Here is a 24,724-nt window from a genome sequence, read left to right as displayed (position 1 = left end):
AGGATACGAGATAAATGGGAATACATTTTACACGATCGCCCAAGATCAAAAGAGCACCAACCAAAACAGCGGTGTCCGCTTTGATGCAGCAACCGAGAGCGAAAAGGACACATATTATGGTTACATAGTGGACATATGGGAACTTGACTACGGACCTGATTTTAAGGTCCCTTTGTTTAAGTGCAAATGGGTCAATCTGTTAGGCGGTGGGGTATAGGTAGACCCACAGTACGGAATGACAATAGTGGATCTGAAAAATCTTGGGTACACTGACGAACCGTTCGTCCTAGCCAATGATGTGGCACAGGTTATCTATGTGAAGGACATGTCTACCAAACCGAGAAAAAGAAAAGATAAGGAAGCGAATACATCATACGATGAGCCAAAGCGCCACATAGTTCTTTCAGGAAAAAGGGACATCCTGGGAGTGGACGGCAAGACAGACATGTCTGAAGATTATGAAAAGTTTCATGAAATTCCTCCCCTCAATGTCAAGGCTGACCCAAGCATCCTGATAAACAATGAAGATTATCCATGGTTACGGCGCAATAAGCAAATGACACAAGCGAAGAAAAAGTGAAGACTTTCTCCCGCAACTATTATGATGATACCATGCCAACTTTGTAACACACGAACATGCTACCATTGTCCGTTTTGTACATGCACATGCTATGTGGGTGAAATTATGATACCATGCCAACTTTCAACTTTTTCAGAGTTCATTTGAAATGCTTTCATGTCTTATGGTTCGGCCCTCGTAATACCATGACCATTAGTCCTTGGCCCATGCCACCTTTCAACTTTCAACTTTCTAAAACAAATGGCACTAACAGAAAGTTTATAATTTTGCTCCTCGCCCCTGGCCCATGACCATTAGTCCCGGTTTGTGCCACAAACCGGGACTAAAGGGTTGGTCCTCGTTGCGGGCAGAGTTTAGTCCCACCTCGCCAATCGAAGGGGGCTCACACCAGTTTATAAGCCCTTCCCTCTCTGCCTTGTTGAGCTCCTCTCAAAGTGAAAATAGATGCCCTAATAGAGAAAACTTTAACCTAAATTCATAGTGAATTTCTCTGAAATTCATAGAAATTTACTAGGAATTTAGGTTGAATTTTCTCTATAAGCGCATCTATTCTCATTTTTTAGTAAGTTAATCACAAACTTGTGATTCAAACAATTTTCAAAGAATTCAAATTTTAACTATTCAAATTTGAAAACTAATGGCACTAACAGAAAGTTTATAATTTTTCTAAAACTAATGGCACTAACAAAAAGTTTATAATTTTGCTAACCTAAAAGCAAACAGAATTAAAAATTAAAGCAAAAAACAAAAGAAAATAAATAATGCAGAAAACAAAACAAAACAACTGGCAAAAAATAGCAACAATAAGTATTTTGTTGTAAGTAGAAACAAAATAAAATAAATAAAGCAACAGAAATTTTATAATTTTGCTGACCTAAAAGCAAAAAGAACTAAAAAATAAAGCAAAAAAAAAGGAAATAAATAATACAGAAAACAAAACAAAAAACTGGAAAAAAATGAAAATAGCAACAATAAGTATTTTGTTGTAAGTAGAAACAAAATAAAATAAATAAAGCAACAAAGAAAACAAAAAAACAAAAAAAGTGTTTTCAAATTTGAAAACTAATGGCACTAACAGAAAGTTTATAATTTTTCTAAAACTAAAAGCAAAAAGAATTAAAAAATAAAGCAAAAAACAAAAGAAAATAAATAATGCAGAAAACAAAACAAAAAACTGGGAAAAAAATTAAATATAGCAACAATAAGTATTTTGTTGTAAGTAGAAACAAAAAAAACAAAAAAACAAAAAAAGTGCCACCTACTGGGCACCCACGGCCTGAATACGACTAGAAACCCTACCGTGGGCCAGGATTCAGGCCCGCAGGAGGCCCAATAGGCCCATAGGCACACATTGCACGGTTAGGCCCGAAAGCCTGCTTTAGAGAGGAGCTCGAGAGGGAAGGCGCACCGAACCTTATAAATAGGTGCGGCTCCCTCTCAACTAGCAAGGTGGGACTAAACATTTGGGCGCAGGGCAGCACAAGGCCTTTGGTCCCGGTTGGTGGCACCAACCAGGACTAAAGGGGAGCATTGGTCACGGTTCGTGGCACCAACCGTGACCAATGCCCCCCTTTAGTCCTGGTTGGTGCCACCAACCGGGACCAAAGGCCACCGCTTCCCACCCTTTGGGCTGCTAAAAACAGGCCTTTGGTCCCGGTTGGTGGCACCAACCGGGACTAAACGGGGGCATTGGTCATGGTTGGTGCCACGAACCGTGACCAATGCGCCGTCTATATAAGCAAGACTTGTGAAAAATTTCGTTTAGTTCTTCGATCGCGCCCCGACGCTGCCGCCAGGCTGCCCCTCTGCGCCTCGCCGTCGCCGTTGTCGCCCTGCCTCCGACGCCGTGCCGCGCCGCCCCGACGTCGTCGCCTCCCCGCGTCGCGCCCCGACGTCGTCGCCTCTGCCTCGCCGCGCCCCAGCTGCCCCGCGCCGCCGTCGCCTCTGCCTCGCTGTGGTCTGGGCCGGCACTGCCCCCCTCTTCCCCCTTTTTTTGCAAACACATATATGTTTTTTTCCTGCAGATTATATGTATATGTATGAGTATATGTATGAGTATATGATGATGTATGAGTATATGTATGTGCTGAAAAGATAGATTTTTAGAAAAAATACTATTTTTTCTGTTGATGATATGATGATGTTTTTTTCATATATGCATTTTTTCATATATGTATTAAATTTTTTTAAGTTGTTAGTAGATATCGATTTTAGGTTAGTGCATTTTATCACTGGTTTTAGGTTAGTTGATCGATTTAGTGCATTTTATGTTTATTGCATTTTAGGTTAGTGCATTTGCTAAGTGATATTAAGAAAGGAAGGAAAAGAAGGATAGGAAAGAATAAAATAAGAAGAGGAAAGAAAGAACGAGAGGAGAGGAAGAAAAGGAGAAATAAATAAGAAGAAAAAAAAGAAGAAAAAGAAGAGGAGAAGAAGAAAGGAATAGTGGAGAAGAAGATAAAATAGAATTCTCTTCTTCTCCACTATTCCTTTCTTCTTCTCCTCTTTTTTTTCTTCTTTTTTTCTTCGATCTTCTCCTCTAGCTATTCCTTTCTTCGAGGGTTCTATAGGGTCGAGGGATCGAGGGTCGAGGGTTCCAGGGTCGTCTAGGGGTCGAGGGTTCCAGGGTTGTCGAGGGTTCTAGGGGTCGAGGATCGCTGAGGGGTCGAGAGAGGTTTCCTAGTGTCAAAGTATTGAAGAAATCCATGGCTTCATCATTAGCCAGAAGTAACCAGGGCATGATGAAGTCCTCCAAAGTTATTTTGGAATGGTGTCCCGGATAGGATAATTTGCCTTTTTGTATGAATTTCAGAAAAGGCCTTCCAAATAACGATATTTTGAAGGTTCTTGCTAAACTTTGTACCAAAAAGCGAATTATCTTATCTGGGACTCCGTTCCAAAATAACTTTGGAGAGCTTCGTACCATCATGCACCTGTTACTTTCGCCTAATGATGAAAACATGGTTTTGTTGAATCCTTTGACACTAGGCAACCTCCCAACCCCTCGGCGATCCTCTCGAACATGAGAGGAAGAAGAGGATAAAAAAAGAAGAGGAAGAAGAAAAAAAGAGGAGAAGAAAGAATAGAGGAGTTCTTCTCCTCTATTCTTTCTTCTCCTCTTTTTTTGTTCTTCTTCCTCTTTTTTTTATCGGGAACGAGGGTCGTCGTGGGTCGCCGAGCGGTAGAGGAGAAACCCTAAATAGAAAGTATCGTCGGTGTGAGATACATGTGGCCGTCGGTGTCGGACACTACATCCATGTCCCACAAGTGGCGCGGGCTTCGACGCCCACGTCACTTGTGGGACGTGGATGTAGTGTCCGACACTGATGGCCACATGTATCTCACACCCACGATACTTGCTATTTAGGGTTTCCTCTATCGCTCGGTGACCCTCGACGACCCTCGTTCCCGATAAAAAAAAGAGGAAGAAGAAAAAAAAAGAGGAGAAGAAAGAATAGAGGAGTTCTTACTCCTCTATTCTTTCTTCTCCTCTTTTTTTTCTTCTTCCTCTTCTTTTTTTATCCTTGAAGCGTTGTCGAGGCCACCCCAAACCCTAGAGAAGCAGCATCGAGGCCACTAATTAATATTAGTTCTATGTTTTTGCCACTAATATATCCATCTGTCATGTTTGAATAATAATTGCCATGTTGTCAATATTTGTACAAACTATGGACATCGCCCGAGACAAAGTACAAGAAGAGTTGTTGGGGGACATAATCGCACGAGGAAGTGATGCCATCTGCTCGTTGTTTTTCACGACACCGATGGTCTGGAAGCAGCTGGCTATGATTATGATGGCTCCGGTGACCTAATGCCGGTGCAAGAAGGAGACCGTGAGGACGGCTCCGGTGACCCAATGCCGGTGCAAGAAGGAGACCGTGATGACGTCTCCGGTGACCGAACCGAGTCCGGCCAGGTATATATATTAGTTAAGCTTCTGCTGACTAGCTAATTGATGCATTCATTGTTTTGGTATGTACACATATTAATTAAGTCTTTGTTCTTTTTTCTAGCCCTCCGGATCGAGCACAACTTCGGTAAAGAGACGAGGCCCGAAGAAAAAGTTGAGCTCGGATGAAAAGTTTGAGATCATAGCAATCGCGCCCGACGGCCAACCGATTGAACCCCTCCAAACAAAGAGCGCATTTGTTGCTCAGTGCGGGGTTTTGGTTAGGGACAAGATCCCGATCAGCATCCAGCAATGGTTTAACCGGCTACAGAAGACCCTGAGGTGTCTTATGTCAATGATATGCAGAAAAATGATCTTTGGACTGAGCTGAAGTCAAATTTCACCCTACCACCAGAGGATAATCCAGAGAAGCTAGTGAAAGAGAAATTAATCAAGTCTTTTGCTCTTAAGAGGATGGCAGAACTATTCAGGAGGTGGAAGAAATATCTGAATAAGTTTGTCGAAAATAATGAGACACCAGAATTCAAGGGCAGATATGAGAAGATCAGATATCACTGGCCCGCATTTGTGGCCCACAAGACATCGGAAAAGAGTAAGAAGATGTCAGCGACAAACAAGCAAAATGCTGCGAAGAAGAAGCATCACCATCGCACGGGGTTAGGTGGCTACCTCGTAGCCCGGCCTAAGTGGGCCAAGACTAAGAATGATCTGGTTGATAAAGGGATCGAACCAGAGACAATTAATTGGTCAGACCGTTGCCGGACTTGGTTCTTCGGGGCTGGCGGAACCTTGGACCCTGTAACAGGGAAGTGCATTTGGACGAACGATCAAATGGACATACCAGTCAGGAAGCTTCAGCAGTATATCGAAGCAGTGCAGCAAGGGACGTTCTTTCCAGACAGAGAGAACGACAAGCTCACAATGGCCCTCGGGAATCCTGAGCACCCTGGACGGACACGAGGCACGCCAGGCTCCATTCCGTGGAAGGTTGGGTTTCCGGACACAGGCGGTTACAAATCCCATGAGAGGAGGAAAAAAGTGCATCAGACCCAAATGCAGGCGCTGCAAGCAAGGGTACAAGCGATAGAGGAACGAGAAGCAAATCGCAGCAAACATACTGCCGAAGCTTCCCCCGAAGCTACCCCGCCATCTCAGCGGAGAAGCAGCATGGCTTCCACCGAGCTGCTTCAGCCGGAGCATGCCTTGATGGCTCCTGCCAGCTATCCCGTGGATGCTATCACGGAGTCTCGAAATTGCCACCTTATGACGCAATGGATGAATTTGAAGGTCAAGGCGGCTGTTGGCTCTGTTTATCCTACTGAACCCGGCGCAACTTTTCACTGTCGGCCGATTCCAGAAGGATATGCTAGGGTGATGGTGGATGAAATAACGGAGGGATTTGAGGACCTCCAGCTTGACCACCCTACCGGTGAAGGGGAGACTAGGCTGGGGTATGCTCTGAAGACTCCATGCCTATGGCGGAAGGAGCTCATCAACCTTCCGAACTGGACGCCTCCACCTCCTCCTCCTTCTCCGGCAAGTCAGGGCACTCCGCCTCCTCCACCGCCTCCTCCTCCGGCGAGTCAGGGCACTCCGCCTCCTCCATCGCCTCCTCCTCCGGCGAGTGACGATCAGGGCACTCGACCGGCTCCTTCTCCAGCGCGTGGCAGCACTCCGGCTGCGCCGACGCGCCTGAGCAGCCAGCCTCCTCCTTCTCCGCCTCGTCAGCAAGGGCGGAAGAGACATGCTGCCGCTCCGGCTGCTCCGGCGCGTCGTAGTCCTTCTCCTCCGCCTCGTAAGCAAGTAAAGAAGACAACCGCTCCGTCTGCTCGGCCGGCGTCTAGCAGTACAGCCAAAGGCGGGAGGAAATACAGATTTGGTCCTTCTCTGAAGACTCCATAGAAGTTACCATATGAGAGGACCCCGGAGGAGAACGCCGAGATCGCATGAGAAGAAGTGAGGAACTACTTTGAAGGGGTGAAAGCAAAGAAACATCCACCTCCGGAGGAGAAGGTAGATCCGGTGAAAGCGAAGCGCACTCTGGCTGCCCTGACAAAACCACCCAAGTCTCTGCCGAAAGGAAACTATGAGCGCATTATTGGAAAGGAATTTGCCAAAGCGGAGCGGTCGGGAAGTACTGTCAGTGATCAAAGGCTGAAAGAATGACGAGCTGGGAAACAAATTGCCCAGCTCGGCAAACAAGCGAAGCAATCGTGCCCCCCGCTCAAGGTGCCTAGCGACAATGTCGCTAATGATCCGAGGATGGTGCCTGGTTATAGCAATCTTGGCGATTACCTGCCCGACGATGTACATTATGATTTCATGGAGGTGCAGATACAAAGATACGAGTACGGGAAGCCTCTCATCAAAGATGAAAGATCTCTATCAACGATGATGCGAAGATTGCATGATTGGTACTTGAAAATCTGCAGAGACTCTAGGGGGAGGAGTACTTTGTATGTGAAGGTTAAAAAGGAGCATTACCTCGTTGGAATTGAACTGTTGCCTGTTCCATTTGAGGAGTTCTTTCAGTTTTTCAATCAATTGGCCCTCGATAAAACAACGGTCGCCTGCTACTGTATATAAGCAGTACTACTTATGTCATTAAGTCTCTCTATATAGCTCAGCTCTTTCATTGCATGTATTTATAATCATCCTCACTATATTATGCAGATTGAAGATCACCGAATTGAAGAAAAGACAAGTCGGTGATATTGGGTTCATTAACACATATCTCATAGATGCAACTCAGGTTAAATTTCATGCCGCAGCTACCGAGTCCAACTTGCTACGATCGTTGGTAATAAATGAAAACAAAGATATAATACTCTTTCCTTACAACTTCAAGTGAGTGTTACTGTCTTGTGCGTATTCGGTTTCCCTTATATATTAGTCAAGGTTATAGTAATGTAATTGATGAGTTATGCATGCGTGTGCAGTTTCCACTATATTCTCCTAGAGATTAAGCTTGAGCAGGGACTAGTAACCGTCTTAGACTCAAGACGAAAAGATCCCCAGGACTATGCAGACATGACTCAAATACTCGAGAAGTAAGTTAAATCGATCATTATCCACCATATCAGCAACTTTGTTCATTTCCTGATATATCAAGTAATTGTTTTCTTTGTCTGGCAGGGTTTGGAGAAAATTCACCAGAAAAGCTCCGGGACTGCCGAAGGAGCTGCAATTTAGACACCCGAAAGTAAGTACTATAGTAGCATGTTCCGCGCATCTACTAGTGATTCAAGCGCTAGTTTCATCAATACAATTTGGCATTCTTGCTTATCAGTTTGATTGACCTCTATTTCTTGTAAAGTGGTTGTGGCAGGAACAAGGGAATGATTTCTGTGGATACTACGTTTGCGAGTCCATCCGCCACATGACCTGTGAGCGGGGCTACACTGACGAACAATATGAAGTACGTAAATAACAACATTCACAATTTTATTTTATTACCATCATTTGTGTTGAGTTTCATTCATTCATATATTCATATATATATGTATTGACCCCCTTCTTTAAATTAGATGTTTCGGAAGCGGGATGAACTCCTAGCATCGGCTCGCATGCAAGCAATTCAAGAGGAATTGGCGGCATTCTTTCTTGACCACGTGATCACTGAAGAAGGAGAATACTATGTGGGAGTCCGTATGATTATATTTGTAAGAGATAATTATTGTATATATGTAGCCGGTAGTGTTGGATAGATATACGAGAACTTGTTGTTCGACCAATCTCTCGGAGAAGGAGAGGTGGTCAATATCACTTCTCTCTGTATGCATATATGTTCATGACGATCTTCTGTTTCCTTCGTTTGCTTACTAGCTAGCTAGCGTGTCTAGTCCTCTCTATACGTATGTATAGTACGTAGCGTCGACCAAGCACGGACATAAGAGAGGACACTTCTCTCTATTAATTATAGCTAGCTAACACAATATATGAAACACCTAAATTAACCCCCCAAAACCCCCAAACCCCCGCCCCCTTTAAAAAAACAAAAACCCCAGCCACAGAAATGCTGACGCGTGGATGCCTATTGGTCCCGGTGGGTGCCACCAACCGGGACCAAAGGGTCTCCTGCCTGGGCTCCGCGCACAGGCCACGTGGAGGCCCATCTGTACCGGTTCTGGATTGAACCGGGACTAAAGGGACAGGGCATTAGTACCGATCCTTTAGTCCCGGTTCCAGAACCGGGACAAAAGGCCCTTACGAACCGGGACAATAGGCCCTTTTTCTACCAGTGTATCGAGATTTAATAAGAATAGACCATTCTTCATGGGTGCATGACCATAAAAGATTTTACTCATATAAATAGAACAACCATTATTCTCTGATTTAAATGAATAACCGTCTCGCATCAAACAAGATCTAGATATAATGTTCATGCTCAATGCTGGCACCAAATAACAATTATTTAGGTCTAATACTCATCCCGAAGGTAGATGTAGAGGTAGCGTGCCGACCGCGATCACATCGACTTTGGAACCATTTCCCACGCGCATCGTCACCTCGTCCTTAGTCAATCTTCGCTTAATCCGTAGTCCCTGTTTCGAGTTGCAAATGTTAGCAACAGAACCAGTATCAAATACCCAGGTGCTACTGCGAGCATTAGTAAGGTACACATCAATAACATGTATATCACATATACCTTTGTTCACCTTGCCATCCTTCTTATCCGCCAAATACTTAGGGCAGTTCCGCTTCCAGTGACCAGTCTGCTTGTAGTAGAAGCACTCAGTTTCAGGCTTAGGTCCAGATATGGGTTTCTTCTCTTGAGCAGCAACTTGCTTGCTGTTCTTTTTGAAGTTCCCCTTCTTCTTCCCTTTGCCTTTTTCTTGAAACTAGTGGTCTTGTTGACCATCGACACTTGATGCTCCTTCTTGATTTCTACCTCCGCAGCTTTCAGCATTGCGAAGAGCTCGGGAATAGTCTTATTCATCCCTTGCATATTATAGTTCATCACGAAGCTCTTGTAGCTAGGTGGCAGTGATTGGAGAATTCTGTCAATGACGCAATCATCTGGAAGATTAACTCCCAATTGAATCAAGTGATTATTATACCCCAGACATTTTGAGTATATGCTCACTGACAGAACTGTTCTCCTCTATCTTGCAGCTATAGAACTTATTGGAGACTTCATATCTCTCAATCCAGGCATTTGCTTGAAATATTAACTTCAACTCCTGGAACATCTCATATGCTCCATGACGTTCAAAACGTCGTTGAAGTCCCGATTCTAAGCCGTAAAGCATGGCACACTGAACTATCGAGTAGTCATCAGCTTTGCTCTGCCAGACGTTCATAACATCTGGTGTTGCTCCAGCAGCAGGCCTGGCACCCAGCGGTGCTTCCAGGAAGTAATTCTTCTGTGCAGCAATGAGGATAATCCTCAAGTTACGGACCCAGTCCGTGTAATTGCTACCATCATCTTTCAACTTTGCTTTCTCAAGGAACGCATTAAAATTTAACGGAACAACAGCACGGGCCATCTATATACAATCAAACATAAACAAGCAAGATACTATCAGGTACTAAGTTCATGATAAATTTAAGTTCAATTAATCATATTACTAAAGAACTCCCACTTAGATAGACATCCCTCTAATCCTCTAAGTGATCACGTGATCCAAATCAACTAAACCATGTCCGATCATCACGTGAGATGGAGTAGTTTCATTGGTGAACATCACTATGTTGATCATATCTACTATATGATTCACGCTCGACCTTTCGGTCTCTGTGTTCCGAGGCCATATCTGTATATGCTTGGCTGGTCAAGTATAACCTGAGTATTCCGCATGTGCAACTGTTTTGCACCCGTTGTATTTGAACATAGAGCCTATCACACCCGATCATCACGTGGTGTCTCAGCACGAAGAACTTTCGCAACGGTGCATACTCAGGGAGAACACTTCTTGATAATTAGCGAGAGATCATCTTAAAATGCTACCGTCAATCAAAGCAAGATAAGATGCATAAAAGATAAACATCACATGCAATCAATATAAGTGATATGATATGGCCATCATCATCTTGTGCTTGTGATCTCCATCTTTGAAGCACCGTCATGATCACCATCGTCACCGGTGCGACACCTTGATCATCATCGTAGCATCGAAGCTTGGCGAGATGACAACGATGCTACGATGGAGATCAAGGTGTCACGCCGGTGACGATGGTGATCACGACGGTGCTTCGGAGATGGAGATCACAAGCACAAGATGATGATGGCCATATCATATCACTTATATTGATTGCATGTGATGTTTATCCTTTTATGCATCTTATCTTGCTTTGATTGACGGTAGCATTATAAGATGATCTCTCACTAAATTATCAAGAAGTGTTCTCCCTGAGTATGCACCGTTGCGAAAGTTCTTCGTGCTGAGACACCATGTGATGATTGGGTGTGATAGGTTCTACGTTCAAATACAACGGGTGTAAAACAGTTGCACACGCGGAATACTCAGGTTATACTTGACGAGCCAAGCATATACAGATATGGCCTTGGAACACGGAGACTGAAAGGTCGAGCGTGAATCATATAGTAGATATGATCAACATAACGATGTTCACCATTGAAAACTACTCCATCTCACGTGATGATCGGTTATGGTTTAGTTGATTTGGATCACGTAATCACTTAGAGGATTAGAGGGATGTCTATCTAAGTGGGAGTTCTTTAATTAATTTGATTAACTGAACTTAAATTTATCATGAAACTCAGTACCTGATTAGTATCTTGCTTGTTTATGTTTGATTGTAGATAGATGGCTCGTGCTGTTGTTCTGTTGAATCTTAATGCGTTCCTTGAGAAAGCAAAGTTGAAAGATGATGGTAGCAATTACACGGACTGGGTCCGTAACTTGAGGATTATCCTCATTGCTGCATAGAAGAATTACGTCCTGGAAGCACCGCTGGGTGCTAGGCCTGCTGCAGGAGCAACGCCAGATGTTATGAATGTCTGGCAGAGCAAAACTGATGACTACTCGATAGTTCAGTGTGCCATGCTTTACGGCTTAGAATCGGGACTTCAACGACATTTTGAACGTCATGGAGCATTTGAGATGTTCCAGGAGTTGAAGTTAATATTTCAAGCAAATGCCCGGATTGAGAGATATGAAGTCTCCAATAAGTTCTATAGCTGCAAGATGGAGGAGAACAGTTCTGTCAGTGAGCATATACTCAAAATGTCTAGGTATAATAATCACTTGATTCAATTGGGAGTTAATCTTCCAGATGATTGCGTCATTGACAGAATTCTTCAATCACTGCCACCAAGCTACAAGAGCTTCGTGATGAACTATAATATGCAAGGGATGAACAAGACTATTCCCGAGCTCTTCGCGATGCTGAAAGCTGCGGAGGTAGAAATCAAGAAGGAGCATCAAGTGTTGATGGTCAACAAGACCACTAGTTTCAAGAAAAAGGGCAAAGGGAAGAAGAAGGGGAACTTCAAAAAGAACGGCAAGCAAGTTGCTACTCAAGAGAAGAAACCCAAGTCTGGACCTAAGCCTGAAACTGAGTGCTTCTAATGCAAGCAGACTGGCCACTGGAAGCGGAACTGCCCCAAGTATTTGGCGGATAAGAAGGATGGCAAGGTGAACAAAGTTATATGTGATATACATGTTATTGATGTGTACCTTACTAATGCTCGTAGTAGCACCTGGGTATTTGATACTGGTTCTGTTGCTAATATTTGCAACTCGAAACAGGGACTACGGATTAAGCGAAGATTGGTTAAGGACGAGGTGACGATGCGCGTGGGAAACAGTTCCAAAGTCGATGTGATCGCAGTCGGCACGCTACCTCTACATCTACCTTCGGGATTAGTATTAGACCTAAATAATTGTTATTTGGTGCCAGCGTTGAGCATGAACATTATATCTGGATCTTGTTTAATGCGAGACGGTTATTCATTTAAATCAGAGAATAATAGTTGTTCTATTTATATGAGTAATATCTTTTATGGTCATGCACCCTTGAAGAGTGGTCTATTCTTATTGAATCTCGATAGTAGTAATACACATATTCATAATGTTGAAGCCAAAAGATGCAGAGTTGATAATGATAGTGCAACTTATTTGTGGCACTGCCATTTAGGTCATATCGGTGTAAAGCGCATGAAGAAACTCCATACTGATGGACTTTTAGAACCACTTGATTATGAATCACTTGGTACTTGCGAACTGTGCCTCTTGGGCAAGATGACCAAAACACCGTTCTCCGGTACTATGGAGAGAGCAACAGATTTGTCGGAAATCATACATACAGATGTATGTGGTCCAATGAATATTGAGGCTCGTGGCGGATATCGTTATTTTCTCACCTTCACAAATGACTTAAGCAGATATGGGTATATCTACTTGATGAAACATAAGTCTGAAACATTTGAAAAGTTCAAGGAATTTCAGAGTGAAGTTGAAAATCATCGTAACAAGAAAATAAAGTTTCTACGATCTGATCGTGGAGGAGAATATTTGAGTTACAAGTTTGGTGTACATTTGAAAAATTGTGGAATAGTTTCGCAACTCACGCCACCCGGAACACCACAGCGAAATGGTGTGTCCGAACGTCGTAATCGTACTTTACTAGATATGGTGCGATCTATGATGTCTCTTACTGATTTACCGCTATTGTTTTGGGGATACGCTCTAGAGACGACCGCATTCACGTTAAATAGGGCACCATCAAAATCCGTTGAGACGACGCCTTATGAACTGTGGTTTGGCAAGAAACCAAAGTTGTCGTTTCTAAAAGTTTGGGGCTGCGATGCTTATGTGAAAAAGCTTCAACCTGATAAGCTCGAACCCAAATCGGAGAAATGTGTCTTCATAGGATATCCAAAGGAAACTATTGGATACACCTTCTATCACAGATCTGAAGGCAAGACTTTTGTTGCTAAATTCAGAAACTTTTTGGAGAAGGAGTTTCTCTCGAAAGAAGTGAGTGGGAGGAAAGTAGAACTTGACGAGGTAACTATACCTGCTCCCTTATTGGAAAATAGTACATCACAGAAAACTGTTTCTGTGACACCTACACCAGTTAGTGAGGAAGTCAATGATAATGATCATGAAACTTCAGAACAAGATACTACTGAACCTCGTAGATCAACCAGAGTAAGATCCGCGCCAGAGTGGTACAGTAATCCCGTTCTGGAAGTCATGATGCTAGATCATGACGAACCTACGAACTATGAAGAAGCAATGGTGAGCCCAGATTGCGCAAAGAGGCTTGAAGCCATGAAATCTGAGATGGGATCCATGTATGAGAACAAAGTATGGACTTTGGTTGACTTGCCCGATGATCGGCAAGCAATTGAGAATAAATGGATCTTCAAGAAGAAGACTGATGCTGACGGTAATATTACTGTCTACAAAGCTCGACTTGTCGCAAAAGGTTTTCGGCAAGTTCAAGGGATTGACTACGATGAGACCTTCTCACCCGTAGCGATGCTTAAGTCTGTCCGAATCATGTTAGCAATTGCCGCATTTTATGATTATGAAATTTGGCAGATGGATGTCAAAACTGCATTCCTGAATGGATTTCTGGAAGAAGAGTTGTATATGATGCAACCAGAAGGTTTTGTCGATCCAAAGGGAGCTAACAAAGTGTGCAAGCTCCAGCGATCCATTTATGGACTGGTGCAAGCCTCTCGGAGTTGGAATAAACGTTTTGATAGTGTGATCAAAGCATTTGGTTTTATACATACTTTTGGAGAAGCCTGTATTTACAAGAAAGTGAGTGGGAGCTCCGTAGCATTTCTGATATTATATGTGGATGACATATTGCTGATTGGAAATGATATAGAATTTCTGGATAGCACAAAGGGATACTTGAATAAGAGTTTTTCAATGAAAGACCTCGGTGAAGCTGCTTACATATTAGGCATTAAGATCTATAGAGATAGATCAAGACGCTTAATTGGACTTTCACAAACAACATACCTTGACAAAATTTTGAAGAAGTTCAAAATGGATCAAGCAAAGAAAGGATTCTTGCCTGTGTTACAAGGTGTGAAATTGAGTAAGACTCAATGCCCGACCACTGCAGAAGATAGAGAGAATATGAAAGATGTTCCCTATGCATCAGCGATAGGATCTATCATGTATGCAATGCTGTGTACCAGACCTGATGTGTGCCTTGCTATAAGTCTGGTAGGGAGGTACCTAAGTAATCCAGGAGTGGATCACTGGACAGCGGTCAAGAACATCCTGAAATACCTGAAAAGGACTAAGGATATGCTTCTCGTATATGGAGGTGACAAAGAGCTCGTCATAAATGGTTACGTTGATGCAAGCTTTGACACTGATCCGGACGATTCTAAATCACAAATCGGATACGTGTTTACATTAAATGGTGGAGCTGTCAGTTGGTGCAGTTCTAAACAAAGCGTCGTAGCGGGATCTACATGTGAAGCGGAGTACATAGCTGCTTCGGAAGCGGCAAATGAAGGAGTCTGGATGAAGGAGTTCATATCCGATCTAGGTGTCATACCTAGTGCATCGGGTCCAATGAAAATCTTTTGTGACAATACTGGTGCAATTGCCTTGGCAAAGGAATCCAGATTTCACAAAAGAACCAAGCACATCAAGAGACGCTTCAATTCCATCCGGGATCTAGTCCAGGTGGGAGACATAGAGATTTGCAAGATACATACGGATCTGAATGTTGCAGACCCGTTGACTAAGCCTCTTCCACGAGCAAAACATGATCAACACCAAGGCTCCATGGGTGTTAGAATCATTACTGTGTAATCTAGATTATTGACTCTAGTGCAAGTGGGAGACTGAAGGAAATATGCCCTAGAGGCAATAATATAGTTATTATTTATTTCCTTATAATCATGATAAATGTTTATTATTCATGCTAGAATTGTATTAACCGGAAACATAATACATGTGTGAATACATAGACAAACTTAGTGTCACTAGTATGCCTCTACTTGACTAGCTCGTTAATCAAAGATGGTTATGTTTCCTAACCATGAACAAAGTGTTGTTATTTGATTAACGGGATCACATCATTAAGAGAATGATCTGATTGACATGACCCATACCATTAGCTTAGCACCCGATCGTTTAGTATGTTGCTATTGCTTTCTTCATGACATATACATGTTCCTATGACTATGAGATTATGCAACTCCCGTTTGCCGGAGGAACACTTTGGGTGCTACCAAACGTCACAACGTAACTGGGTGATTATAAAGGAGCATTACAGGTGTCTCCAAAGGTAGATGTTGGGTTGGCATATTTCGAGATTAGGATTTGTCACTCCGATTGTCGGAGAGGTATCTCTGGGCCCTCTCGGTAATGCACCTCACTTAAGCCTTGCAAGCATTGCAACTAAAAGAGTTAGTTGCGGGATGATGTATTACAGAACGAGTAAAGAGACTTGCCGATAACGAGATTGAACTAGGTATTGGAATACCGACGATCGAATCTCGGGCAAGTAGCATACCGATGACAAAGGGAACAACGTATGTTGTTATGCGGTCTGACCGATAAAGATCTTCGTAGAATATGTAGGAGCCAATATGGGCATCCAGGTCCCGCTATTGGTTATTGACCGGAGACGTGTCTCGGTCATGTCTACATTGTTCTCGAACCCATAGGGTCCGCACGCTTAAGGTTACGATGACAGTTATATTATGAGTTTATGCATTTTGATGTACCGAAGGTTGTTCGGAGTCCCGGATGTGATCACGGACATGACGAGGAGTCTCGAAATGGTCGAGACGTAAAGATTGATATATTGGAAGCCTATGTTTGGATATCGGAAGTGTTCCGGGTGAAATCGGGATTTTACCGGATTACCGGGAAGGTTACCGGAACCCCCCGGGAGCTAAATGGGCCATGATGGGCTTTAGTGGAAAAGAGAAGAGGCAGCCCTACATGGGCTGCGCGCCTCCCCCTTCCCCTAGTCCTATTAGGACTAGGAGAGGTGGTCGGCCCCCTCTCTCTCTTTTCCCCCTCCGCGAATCCTATTCCAACTAGGATTGGGGGGGGGGCGGGGGGAATCCTACTCCCAGAGGGAGTAGGACTCTCCTGGCGCGCCAAGCTTGGCCGGCCAGCCTCCCCCCTCTAGTCCTTTATATACTGAGGCAGAGGCACCCCAGAAACACACAAGTTGATCCACGTGATCTATTCCTTAGCCGTGTGAGGTGCCCCCAGCCACCATAGTCCTCGATAATACTGTAGCGGAGTTTAGGCGAAGCCCTGCTGCTGTAGTACATCAAGATCGTCACCACGCCGTCGTGCTGATGGAACTCTTCCCCGACACTTTGCTGGATCGGAGTCCGGGGATCGTCATCGAGCTGAACGTGTGCTCGAACTCGGAGGTGCCGTAGTTTCGGTACTTGATCGGTTGGATCGTGAAGACGTACGACTACTTCCTCTACGTTGCGTCAACGCTTCCGCAGTCGGTCTGCGTGGGTACGTAGACAACACTCTCCCCCTCGTTGCTATGCATCACATGATCTTGCGTGTGCGTAGGAATTTTTTTGAAATTACTACGAAACCCAACAGCCCAGGCCTGGGGGCTCCTGTCGGTGTCCTAAAATTTGGGTCCTTTAGTACCCCTGACTTGTTCACATGCAGTAGTAGCTTTCCTGACGGCAAGGCTTGCCAGAGGACAACTAAAGGCAAGCTCAAGACTAGTTGACAAGAATATAAAGAAGATGCCCAAGCTAGTGATCAGAAGCACAGAAGATCAATCTTGGAGTTGCCGGCAAGTTCCTTGCCGACAAGCTTATGAAGACCCGGCAAGCTCCGTCCCGGAAAGTTTCCACTGTCCTGCCACCGCTCCACCTCGGGATCCAGCTTGTCTGGGCACGTGGCAGCTCGCCGCCGAAGACACAACTTTAATGACACCCATCCCAGGAACTTGTCAAAGAGATATGAGGTAGATGCGCGAACGACACAGAAGGAGAGACGATTCTTGCTAGGGAGCTTCATCAACGTGACACCTCATGATGTATTTAATGCGTTTGTCCTAACCCATCAGAGTTAGGTATTTGGCACTGTAGCCACTATTTAAAGTGTATATTTACCATTTTGCCATTGCGGTGACCCCTTTCCCTATAAAAGGAGGCCCATGGTTACCTTTACAAAGGTTGACACTTTGCTCAATTACACACGTAGTTGCACTTACCATGCAACCTTGTCGTCAAGTAGCGCTCCTTCTAGTTGTGCTCACACACTCAATACAACAAAGCAGAAGTAGGGTTTTACGCTTCATAGCGGCCCGAACCTGAGTAAAATCACTGTGTTGGCTGCTGGATCTACTCTTTGTGCTTGTTTGATCTCCCTAGTCGAACCGCAAAGTGGCCTTTGCCGGTCCCGTAGATCGTTGTACGCACGACATGGCGCTGCTAGAAGCAGCGGTAAGAACAATTGTCCAAGTTGGCGGGGGAGCTGCGATGGCTCAGCTAGGATGGAGTTCCTGGCGAGCAACGAGCATTCGGGCCACCTCTGGGCTGTGAGGCGAGCAGCGGCGCTCTCCAGTGGTGCTGGCGTGGGAGTTGTACACGGCTAAGTGTTGGATCGTCGCAAGGCTGTCACTTGGTGCGGATGATAGCCTTCGATGGCAGTCATGGCCGTTGGTGGAGGAGTTGGGTGGCTGCGGTTCCTCGGCCAGGGTGTAGGTGTTTGGTGGGCGGCGTCGGTCTGTCGGCGGTCCTCGGCTATGCAAGTACGACGACAAGGCACTGCGGTGGTGGTGGTACGAAGCGTCTTGGGCAGTACTTCCCAATTCGTTCGAGGTGTGGAGATGTGTGATGATCAGATGAAAATCTTGCACGACTCTTTTCGAGCCGACCGTGATGGCGCCCGTGGGTGTCGTCCCCCTCCTTGGAGGCGTCACCGAGGTGTATTCAACATTTCCCTCGCTCTTGTGGAGTTAGTTGTTGTCTCTGGCGAAAGCCTTGATTCGGTCAAATCGGCATGATGGCGGCGTACTCGACGTCGCTCCTCTGTTGGGAGCATCGTGTTTGGAGACACAGCTTGGTTCCTCGTTGGTCTACTCAGGTGTTCGTCGTGGTCCTATTCTGATTTTCGGCGGTGCTATGCACGACGATCGCCAGTGCGTCCAAGACGGTGTCTTCCTCGGATCGGATCAAGTCCTGCCATTTACTTGCCACCTCCTCTTAGGCATTAAAAGTGGATGGTGCGTCGACAATCAAAGTTCAGTGGGAGTGGTTGGTCTTCGGAGATGCCTGGCGCGGGGTCAAGACGCGGTGTTGTTATCTGTTATGGCAGGCGATTGTGCTTTTGTAGTGTTGTATGGTCATTGGTGGTTGTCCCTAGACATGCCTGGGTGTGGTGTGTGTTACACTCGTTGTTCTCAATGAGTAGTAGTTTTTTGTACTTATAATTTTACCTTCTATAAAGCTATGGTAAACCTAGGTGTATTCTCAAAAAAAAAACTTTCAAGGAGAGATCATCTAACCAATGTTGGTTTCAGGATGTCCCTGATGTAGCAGTTTTACTAGCTGCATATTGTAATCCTATTTTAACGTAATAAAGCTTCCGGTTTTCTAGCGCAGAAAGAACGTTATTGTTCCATGAAAGGAAATGGAAAGGATTGTTTAGAAAAAAAAAGGAAGAGTAAGAGGAAGAGAAGTTGCCAAAAAAAAAGGACGTCATACCTCCACGAGAACTCCAAAGAACGGCTTCTACCATCGTACGCATGTGTCATTTGTTTTTGAAACAAGGATTTAACGAGAAGTCACAGCGGCATGTGAGTTATCTGGACAGTGCTGTAGGTGCAGAGGTTGCGTGTGAGTTAAGCGAGCCATCACGTCTGCATGCCCTTCTCCTCACATGGCGCAACAGTCACTCCCCAATCCATTTGAAACACCCACTTCCCAAAAGTCGTGTAAATAGATGCCTGATGTATCACAAAATCAAGGTTCTAATTTGATTCAATGCTAGAGGAAGAAAACTGATAAATCAACTGCTAACTAATTCGGACACGTCCGTGGGTCGAATTTATATTCAATATTAGCAGGATGATGATTGTTTTCCTTCTTGAGAAGTTTTCCACGATGTTTATTGTCTCTGGGCTGGGATTACAGCATGCACGGCTTTAACTTTGAACTAAATACCCTCACAAAAAAGTGAACAAAAGGACCAAATTTTAGAAAGAAATACTCCTTTTTTAGCTAGCTCTAGCGTCAATTATCCGGGTTTTTGTCGTGATCCTACTTGAGAAAGAACTAGTGTTTTAGAAAAAAGGCTTAGCAAATTATAATTGTTTTTCCCACCAAAAAAATATAATTATTATTTTTCACTTGTCACGCATAGCAAGCAGGTTTTAAGGAGACTTTCAGCCAACATCGATCGGATGTCTAAAGCCCCGTACAACAGAGGTGCCTAAAAAAACCAGGTTTTTCTATGAAATAGGTTTGCACATGTGCTTAGGAAGGGGTTAGAGGCAAACTTTAGCTTCCAATGCTAGTTGGTGCTTATTAGGACTGATATCTCGATTTTATGCTACAACCAGACGCTAGTTAACACCTATGTGAAGCACTTTGCGTTGAAGCCACATATTATTTTAAGATGTCTCTCTTCAGGCACCGGCGCATAAGCACCCAACATAGTACAGGGCCTCGGAACCAGCAAATTTAGCCGCAACTCCCGCGGCGATGGCAACATTTTGGTGTTACCAAATTTACAACATGGACGACACATGTAATTGTTTTCCTTGTTCATCATATCTTCAACAAGAAGTCCAAGAAACTCTTCCAAAGAATTAACCCAACTCTTTCTCTCCCTATCTCTATACATCCAACTTCGATACTTCAATCCCTACTTTTAACGTCTAGTCTTCTTTCTAGCAACAACACGAGTAAATCATCGATTCGGTAGGCGATGAATGTATCACATACCTACGGGCTGAGAGGAGGATTGCATGAACACCCAAAGCGTTAGTTGTCTAGCAGTACTCACTGTTGATCTAGTCCAAATGTTGATCGAAAGACGACTTTTATGTCACCCAAAGGTACCCGCGCCACCAACCCTTGACGGGTGGTTTCCCGGCCCATCAGTAATGATATGGTGTTGGTGTCATCGCTTCTGGGTCACCGTTGATGATCGTCATGTGGCTAGTTAGCGATAAAGGATAACACCAACGAGCTCACCTTGGCATGTTTGTGGTTGACTTATCTAGCATGATACCCTTTTAGAAACTGTGGCATAGAGCTTTGGATGTAAACCCGGGCATGGGCAGCCCGGCCCGACGACCCGGCCCGAGCCCGGCCCGAAAAACCCGGGCCGGGCCGGGCCGGGCTTGACATTCGGGCCGGGCTCGGGCTTTGTTTTGCAGCCCGAAAGATAGTTCGGGTCGGGCTCAGGCTTCACTTTTTCTGTATTTCGGGCCGGGCTTGCACGTGCGCGTACTAGAAAATAGCATTCGGGCCGGGCTTTCGGGCTTCGGGCTTGACTTCGGGCTGGGCTTGGGCTTGAAAATATGGAGTATTTCAGGCTTCGGGCCGGGCTCGGGCTTGAGAAATGAAGGTCGGGCTTTTACAAGCCCGGCCCGAAACCCGGCCCGGCCCGAAGTTTGCCCAGGTTTATTTGGATGGCGGTGGCGTTACTGTTTTTGTTAATGGTGTTATAAAATGGTAATTTAACATGTACCCACAAAGAATTAGACCCGAAGAAATTTGGAGTGGGCCAATTTGGATGTGTACGAGGCAGAAAGAAGAAATGATACGGGAGCAATTCAAGGCGAACAAGGAGAGAAAAAATCAAGAACAACAAAAGCCAATGTAGTACTAGTACATGGTAGGAGCCAATCATTGGACGTACCAAATACCACTTATTACAGTTTGAGGGGGCATTTGTGCAATTGCGAACTGAGGGGCGGGGGGGGGGGGGGGGGGGGGGGGGGTGAAATTCGAGAGGGAGGATATTTCCACGAAACCGCAAGTCGCTCCGCCATCAGCAAAGAACCACCTTTCTCCTGTTCCCCACCCTCCCCACAGCCCAAACCCTTGCTCCTGTCCACATCAACCAAGAATTCCATGCTCCGATTCCGCGGAAGGAGCCTTCAGGTGGCGGCGCCCCTTGATCAGGCCTTCCGCCGTCCACCGGCTCCCTGTCCAATGTCCGCAGGCGTTGCTCGGCAATGCAGAGGGAGGTTCACGGGCAGAAAGATGCCTCCTTCCTTTCGCCAGCGTCCGGTGGTTCACCGGCACTACCCACCATTTGCTACGCTTATCCGAGCGCCGGCGACATGCTATCCTCCTCCACCATCTTTCATGCCTGCGTCGGACGCCGGTCTGTCGTCTCCGTCGCCGCTGAGCCCGTCCACAGGTGCCATGCTGCGCGCCTGCTTCCCGCCGGCGTGCCCCGCGCGCAGCCGCGTGGGAACCGCCCAGCTCAGTCCGTCGGCGGGATCCTGCTTCCCGCCGTCACCGCAGGCGAAACTGCAGGCAGCAGCATGGCGACAGGCAACTGCCTTCGGCCACCGTACGCTCCATGGTGTCGGTCAAGAGGACCGCCACCGCAACCGCACATCGGCGTCATGCTGCCTCCACGGGACGCCGTCACATGGCGCGCGGGGCTGAGATCAACACCAACTACCAGTCTGATGTCATTGGGAGGTTCGTTCTCAAGAGGCTTCAAAACAAGTGCTCTGGATACCGTTGAATTCGATACACTGGAACCTTATGTTCCTCCCAGCTCTGTGCAGTCACACAAGCTACAATTATATGCAAAATTAGAAGAGTTTCCAATAGATGAAGTGCAACCTACTCATATCCGTAGTGCTGTAGCAGTTGCTGTTGGCATAGTGAAGGTTCAGTTCGATTTGAATCGCCTGCAGAGCTTATACCATGAACATGTCAGGCATATCTTGGTGGCCAATGGTATACATGTGGATGGCTCATTAGATGACATATTTGAGCTCACTAGATATAGGATTATCAGCTGTTTGGAAGGAAGAAATCTCTGAAAAGAAAGGGCCACTTAACCTATCGAGTCTTGACGTCATGCGAACTTTGGTCGGACTAAAAGATCATAAATGGAGTCACTTACTGGACTATCTTAGAGACATTAAGATAATTGTCATTGAGAAATGGGATTTGCCACTTTCAACAGTGGAGTCGATGATATTCAATCTAGGTTGGAAGCTGCCGTTAGATACTATATCACTCTACAGGGGGCAGACTGATGCATCGTTCAAGTTCAGCACCAAACTGGCATCTCTATGCTCAATCGTTTGGAATGATAGTAATCAAGTCACCGACTGCTTAATCTGTCATAATATCGTATGCAAGGATAACATTTAGGCTGAGCTGTTATCAATGTTCATGCTGATGCGCCGGGCTGTGGATTTAAAAATTAATGACTTGCTGATATATACAGACTGCAGCCATTGTGATCGAGTTGTGAGGGAAGTGGAAATAGTGCAGCCCAAGGATAAGCACGCAGAATTGTCCGTGGCGGTGCTTGGCTTGAAGGCGAAGTTCGATAATGTCTTTTGTCAGTTAGAACCAAGGGAGAAGCTGCTGTTCCCTGATTCTCTCATCAGTCTCTGGAGGAACTCATCCTCACCACATGCAAATATATTTGAAGGTTTATTGGGCATATGGTCACCCCATTTGCTGGGACTGCCGGTTTTCCGGATCCATCAAACAAGAAAAGCTGCTAATGCTTTCATTGGTATGCATTTTTCTCTATCTTACAACATCTTTAAATAGTGTCCACTACTCTGCTGGTTCATATGGATGAGTTCTAAACTGTTTCTTTTGTCATATAGCTAAAAAAAATGCTGGAGGAAGTCTGGGAAACCTTGTTCTGCACCATGCATATAAAGTCAATGTGAAGGAAGAATCAAGAAAAATGGATGCTGTGCGAAATGTAGTTATGGCGATGCGCCCCAAAAGCATAGAGGTGTTGGTGAGAACTGAAAATGAAGCCCAAGCAGTGGGAGAGGAGTTGAGCAAGCTGTTCAAACAAATGCTTGTTAAATATGAGAAGCGCGCAGTTGGTGAAGGCTATGAGGTAGCAGCAAGGAAGGGCATTGTCATCTCTGGTAGAGAGAGGAAACTGAGAATTATCTATCACTCATCAATGGAGGATGTGACCACAATCAAGGCGGCTAATACACTAAGTGTGAAGCTCTTGAGTTTGGAGGATGATGATGAGAACATTACAGCACTACGGCCGGAGTGTTTCCTTTTCTTCAATTGAAAACCCAACCAATGTCTTGATATGTAAGTGTATATTGAGATTGCGATCAATTTTATAGCAAGCTTCGTTTATAGGTAACTGACATAGTTACATCGTACTGCAGCCAGAACATCTAGGAATTCCCAGTGAAATGACGATAATTTGCAATGAGGCATCAAGTGTATGGAGGACTTCAATCTGCAGGAGCTTGATCACAATTTCTATCTTTGTGCCAAGTGCATCTATCTGCAGGAGATTGATCACAATTTGTCAAGTCACAATTATGCATTACATCCTTGGTGAACTCAAGTTCAAATTTAGATGTCTCTTAATCTATCAATTCTGTGATGTTCGGTATATTTTGAAATTGGACATGTAGACACCTTAATGTTTGATTCGTGATATTAGTGTTTGTCCATTATGTCATGTTGAACGTTATTGTATATCTTTTATCATATGTTCTACTAACCTTTGATGTTGGTTCATGGCCTCTTAAGCAATTTCAGTTCCGTTGTGTCATTGACATGCATGTGAGAACACGGTTTTGAACGATTTTTGTTGCCACGGTTTTAGAAGGATTTTTGTTGTCCTTGCAGCTATTTTGCTCCTCGCAGGTCAAAGGCATTTCCGCAACCTCAATGAATTGGATATGATCAAGGTTATTAGGATAATTCTCAAATTTGGTGAAGCTGTTGACACAACTCATTCAAAGGTACCACATAATTTTGTAATGCGAAAATAAGCCATATGATCGTCTACTCTGGAAGTCAAGTCAAAAAGGTCTTATTTTGCTGCATGCTAAGTATGTTTTTTAATGAATTTGGTAGTTGTATATTTTCATTTCTTTCTGCTGTTTACATGTTGAAACTGAGGATAAAAGGTCTTCAAATCCATTTGATGTCGATTTTTATTAGCATACTGAAGTTAATCATGTGGCTGTAACGGCATTCAAATCTTTTACTACAGGGGTATTGTATCATTGCATATTTTAGTGTGGCATGTACAAATTCATGAGTCCTATAATGGCTAGAGCTAAAACACTATTGTTTTGTT

The 24,724-nt window shown here is 44.7% G+C and overlaps 1 protein-coding gene across 2 annotated transcripts; it reads left to right on the top strand.

Annotated features, from left to right (window-relative positions):
* The first annotated feature begins 21,456 nt into the window (after positions 1-21,456).
* LOC123058671 (uncharacterized) lies at positions 21,457-24,092 on the top strand. 2 transcript variants are annotated; one of them, XM_044481377.1, is made up of 3 exons: positions 21,457-23,161; positions 23,259-23,715; positions 23,796-24,092. In XM_044481377.1, the coding sequence occupies exons 1-2, from the start codon at positions 22,804-22,806 to the stop codon at positions 23,690-23,692; spliced, it is 792 nt and encodes a 263-aa protein (XP_044337312.1). In that variant the 5' UTR covers positions 21,457-22,803; the 3' UTR covers positions 23,693-23,715; positions 23,796-24,092. The 2 variants fall into 2 exon arrangements, 1 of the variants encoding a protein (XP_044337312.1); XR_006427269.1 differs by lacking the exon at positions 23,796-24,092 and having other exon boundaries at positions 23,259-23,730.
* The last annotated feature ends 632 nt before the right edge of the window (positions 24,093-24,724 follow it).

The sequence above is a fragment of the Triticum aestivum genome, chromosome 3A (assembly GCF_018294505.1).
Source record: "Triticum aestivum cultivar Chinese Spring chromosome 3A, IWGSC CS RefSeq v2.1, whole genome shotgun sequence".
Classification (NCBI taxonomy): Eukaryota; Viridiplantae; Streptophyta; class Magnoliopsida; order Poales; family Poaceae; genus Triticum; species Triticum aestivum.
Note: the sequence above shows the minus strand (reverse complement) of the source record. Positions and strands in the feature narration are given on the sequence as shown.

What these genes read in the sequence shown, in the direction of transcription:
- LOC123058671 (XM_044481377.1), top strand. Translation starts at nt 22,804, where the DNA reads ATGTTCATGCTGATGCGCCGGGCTGTGGATTTAAAAATTAATGACTTG. An exon ending in AGCTGCTAATGCTTTCATTG is followed by an intron (nt 23,162 to 23,258) that starts GTATGCATTTTT and finishes TTTGTCATATAG; the next exon opens with CTAAAAAAAATGCTGGAGGA.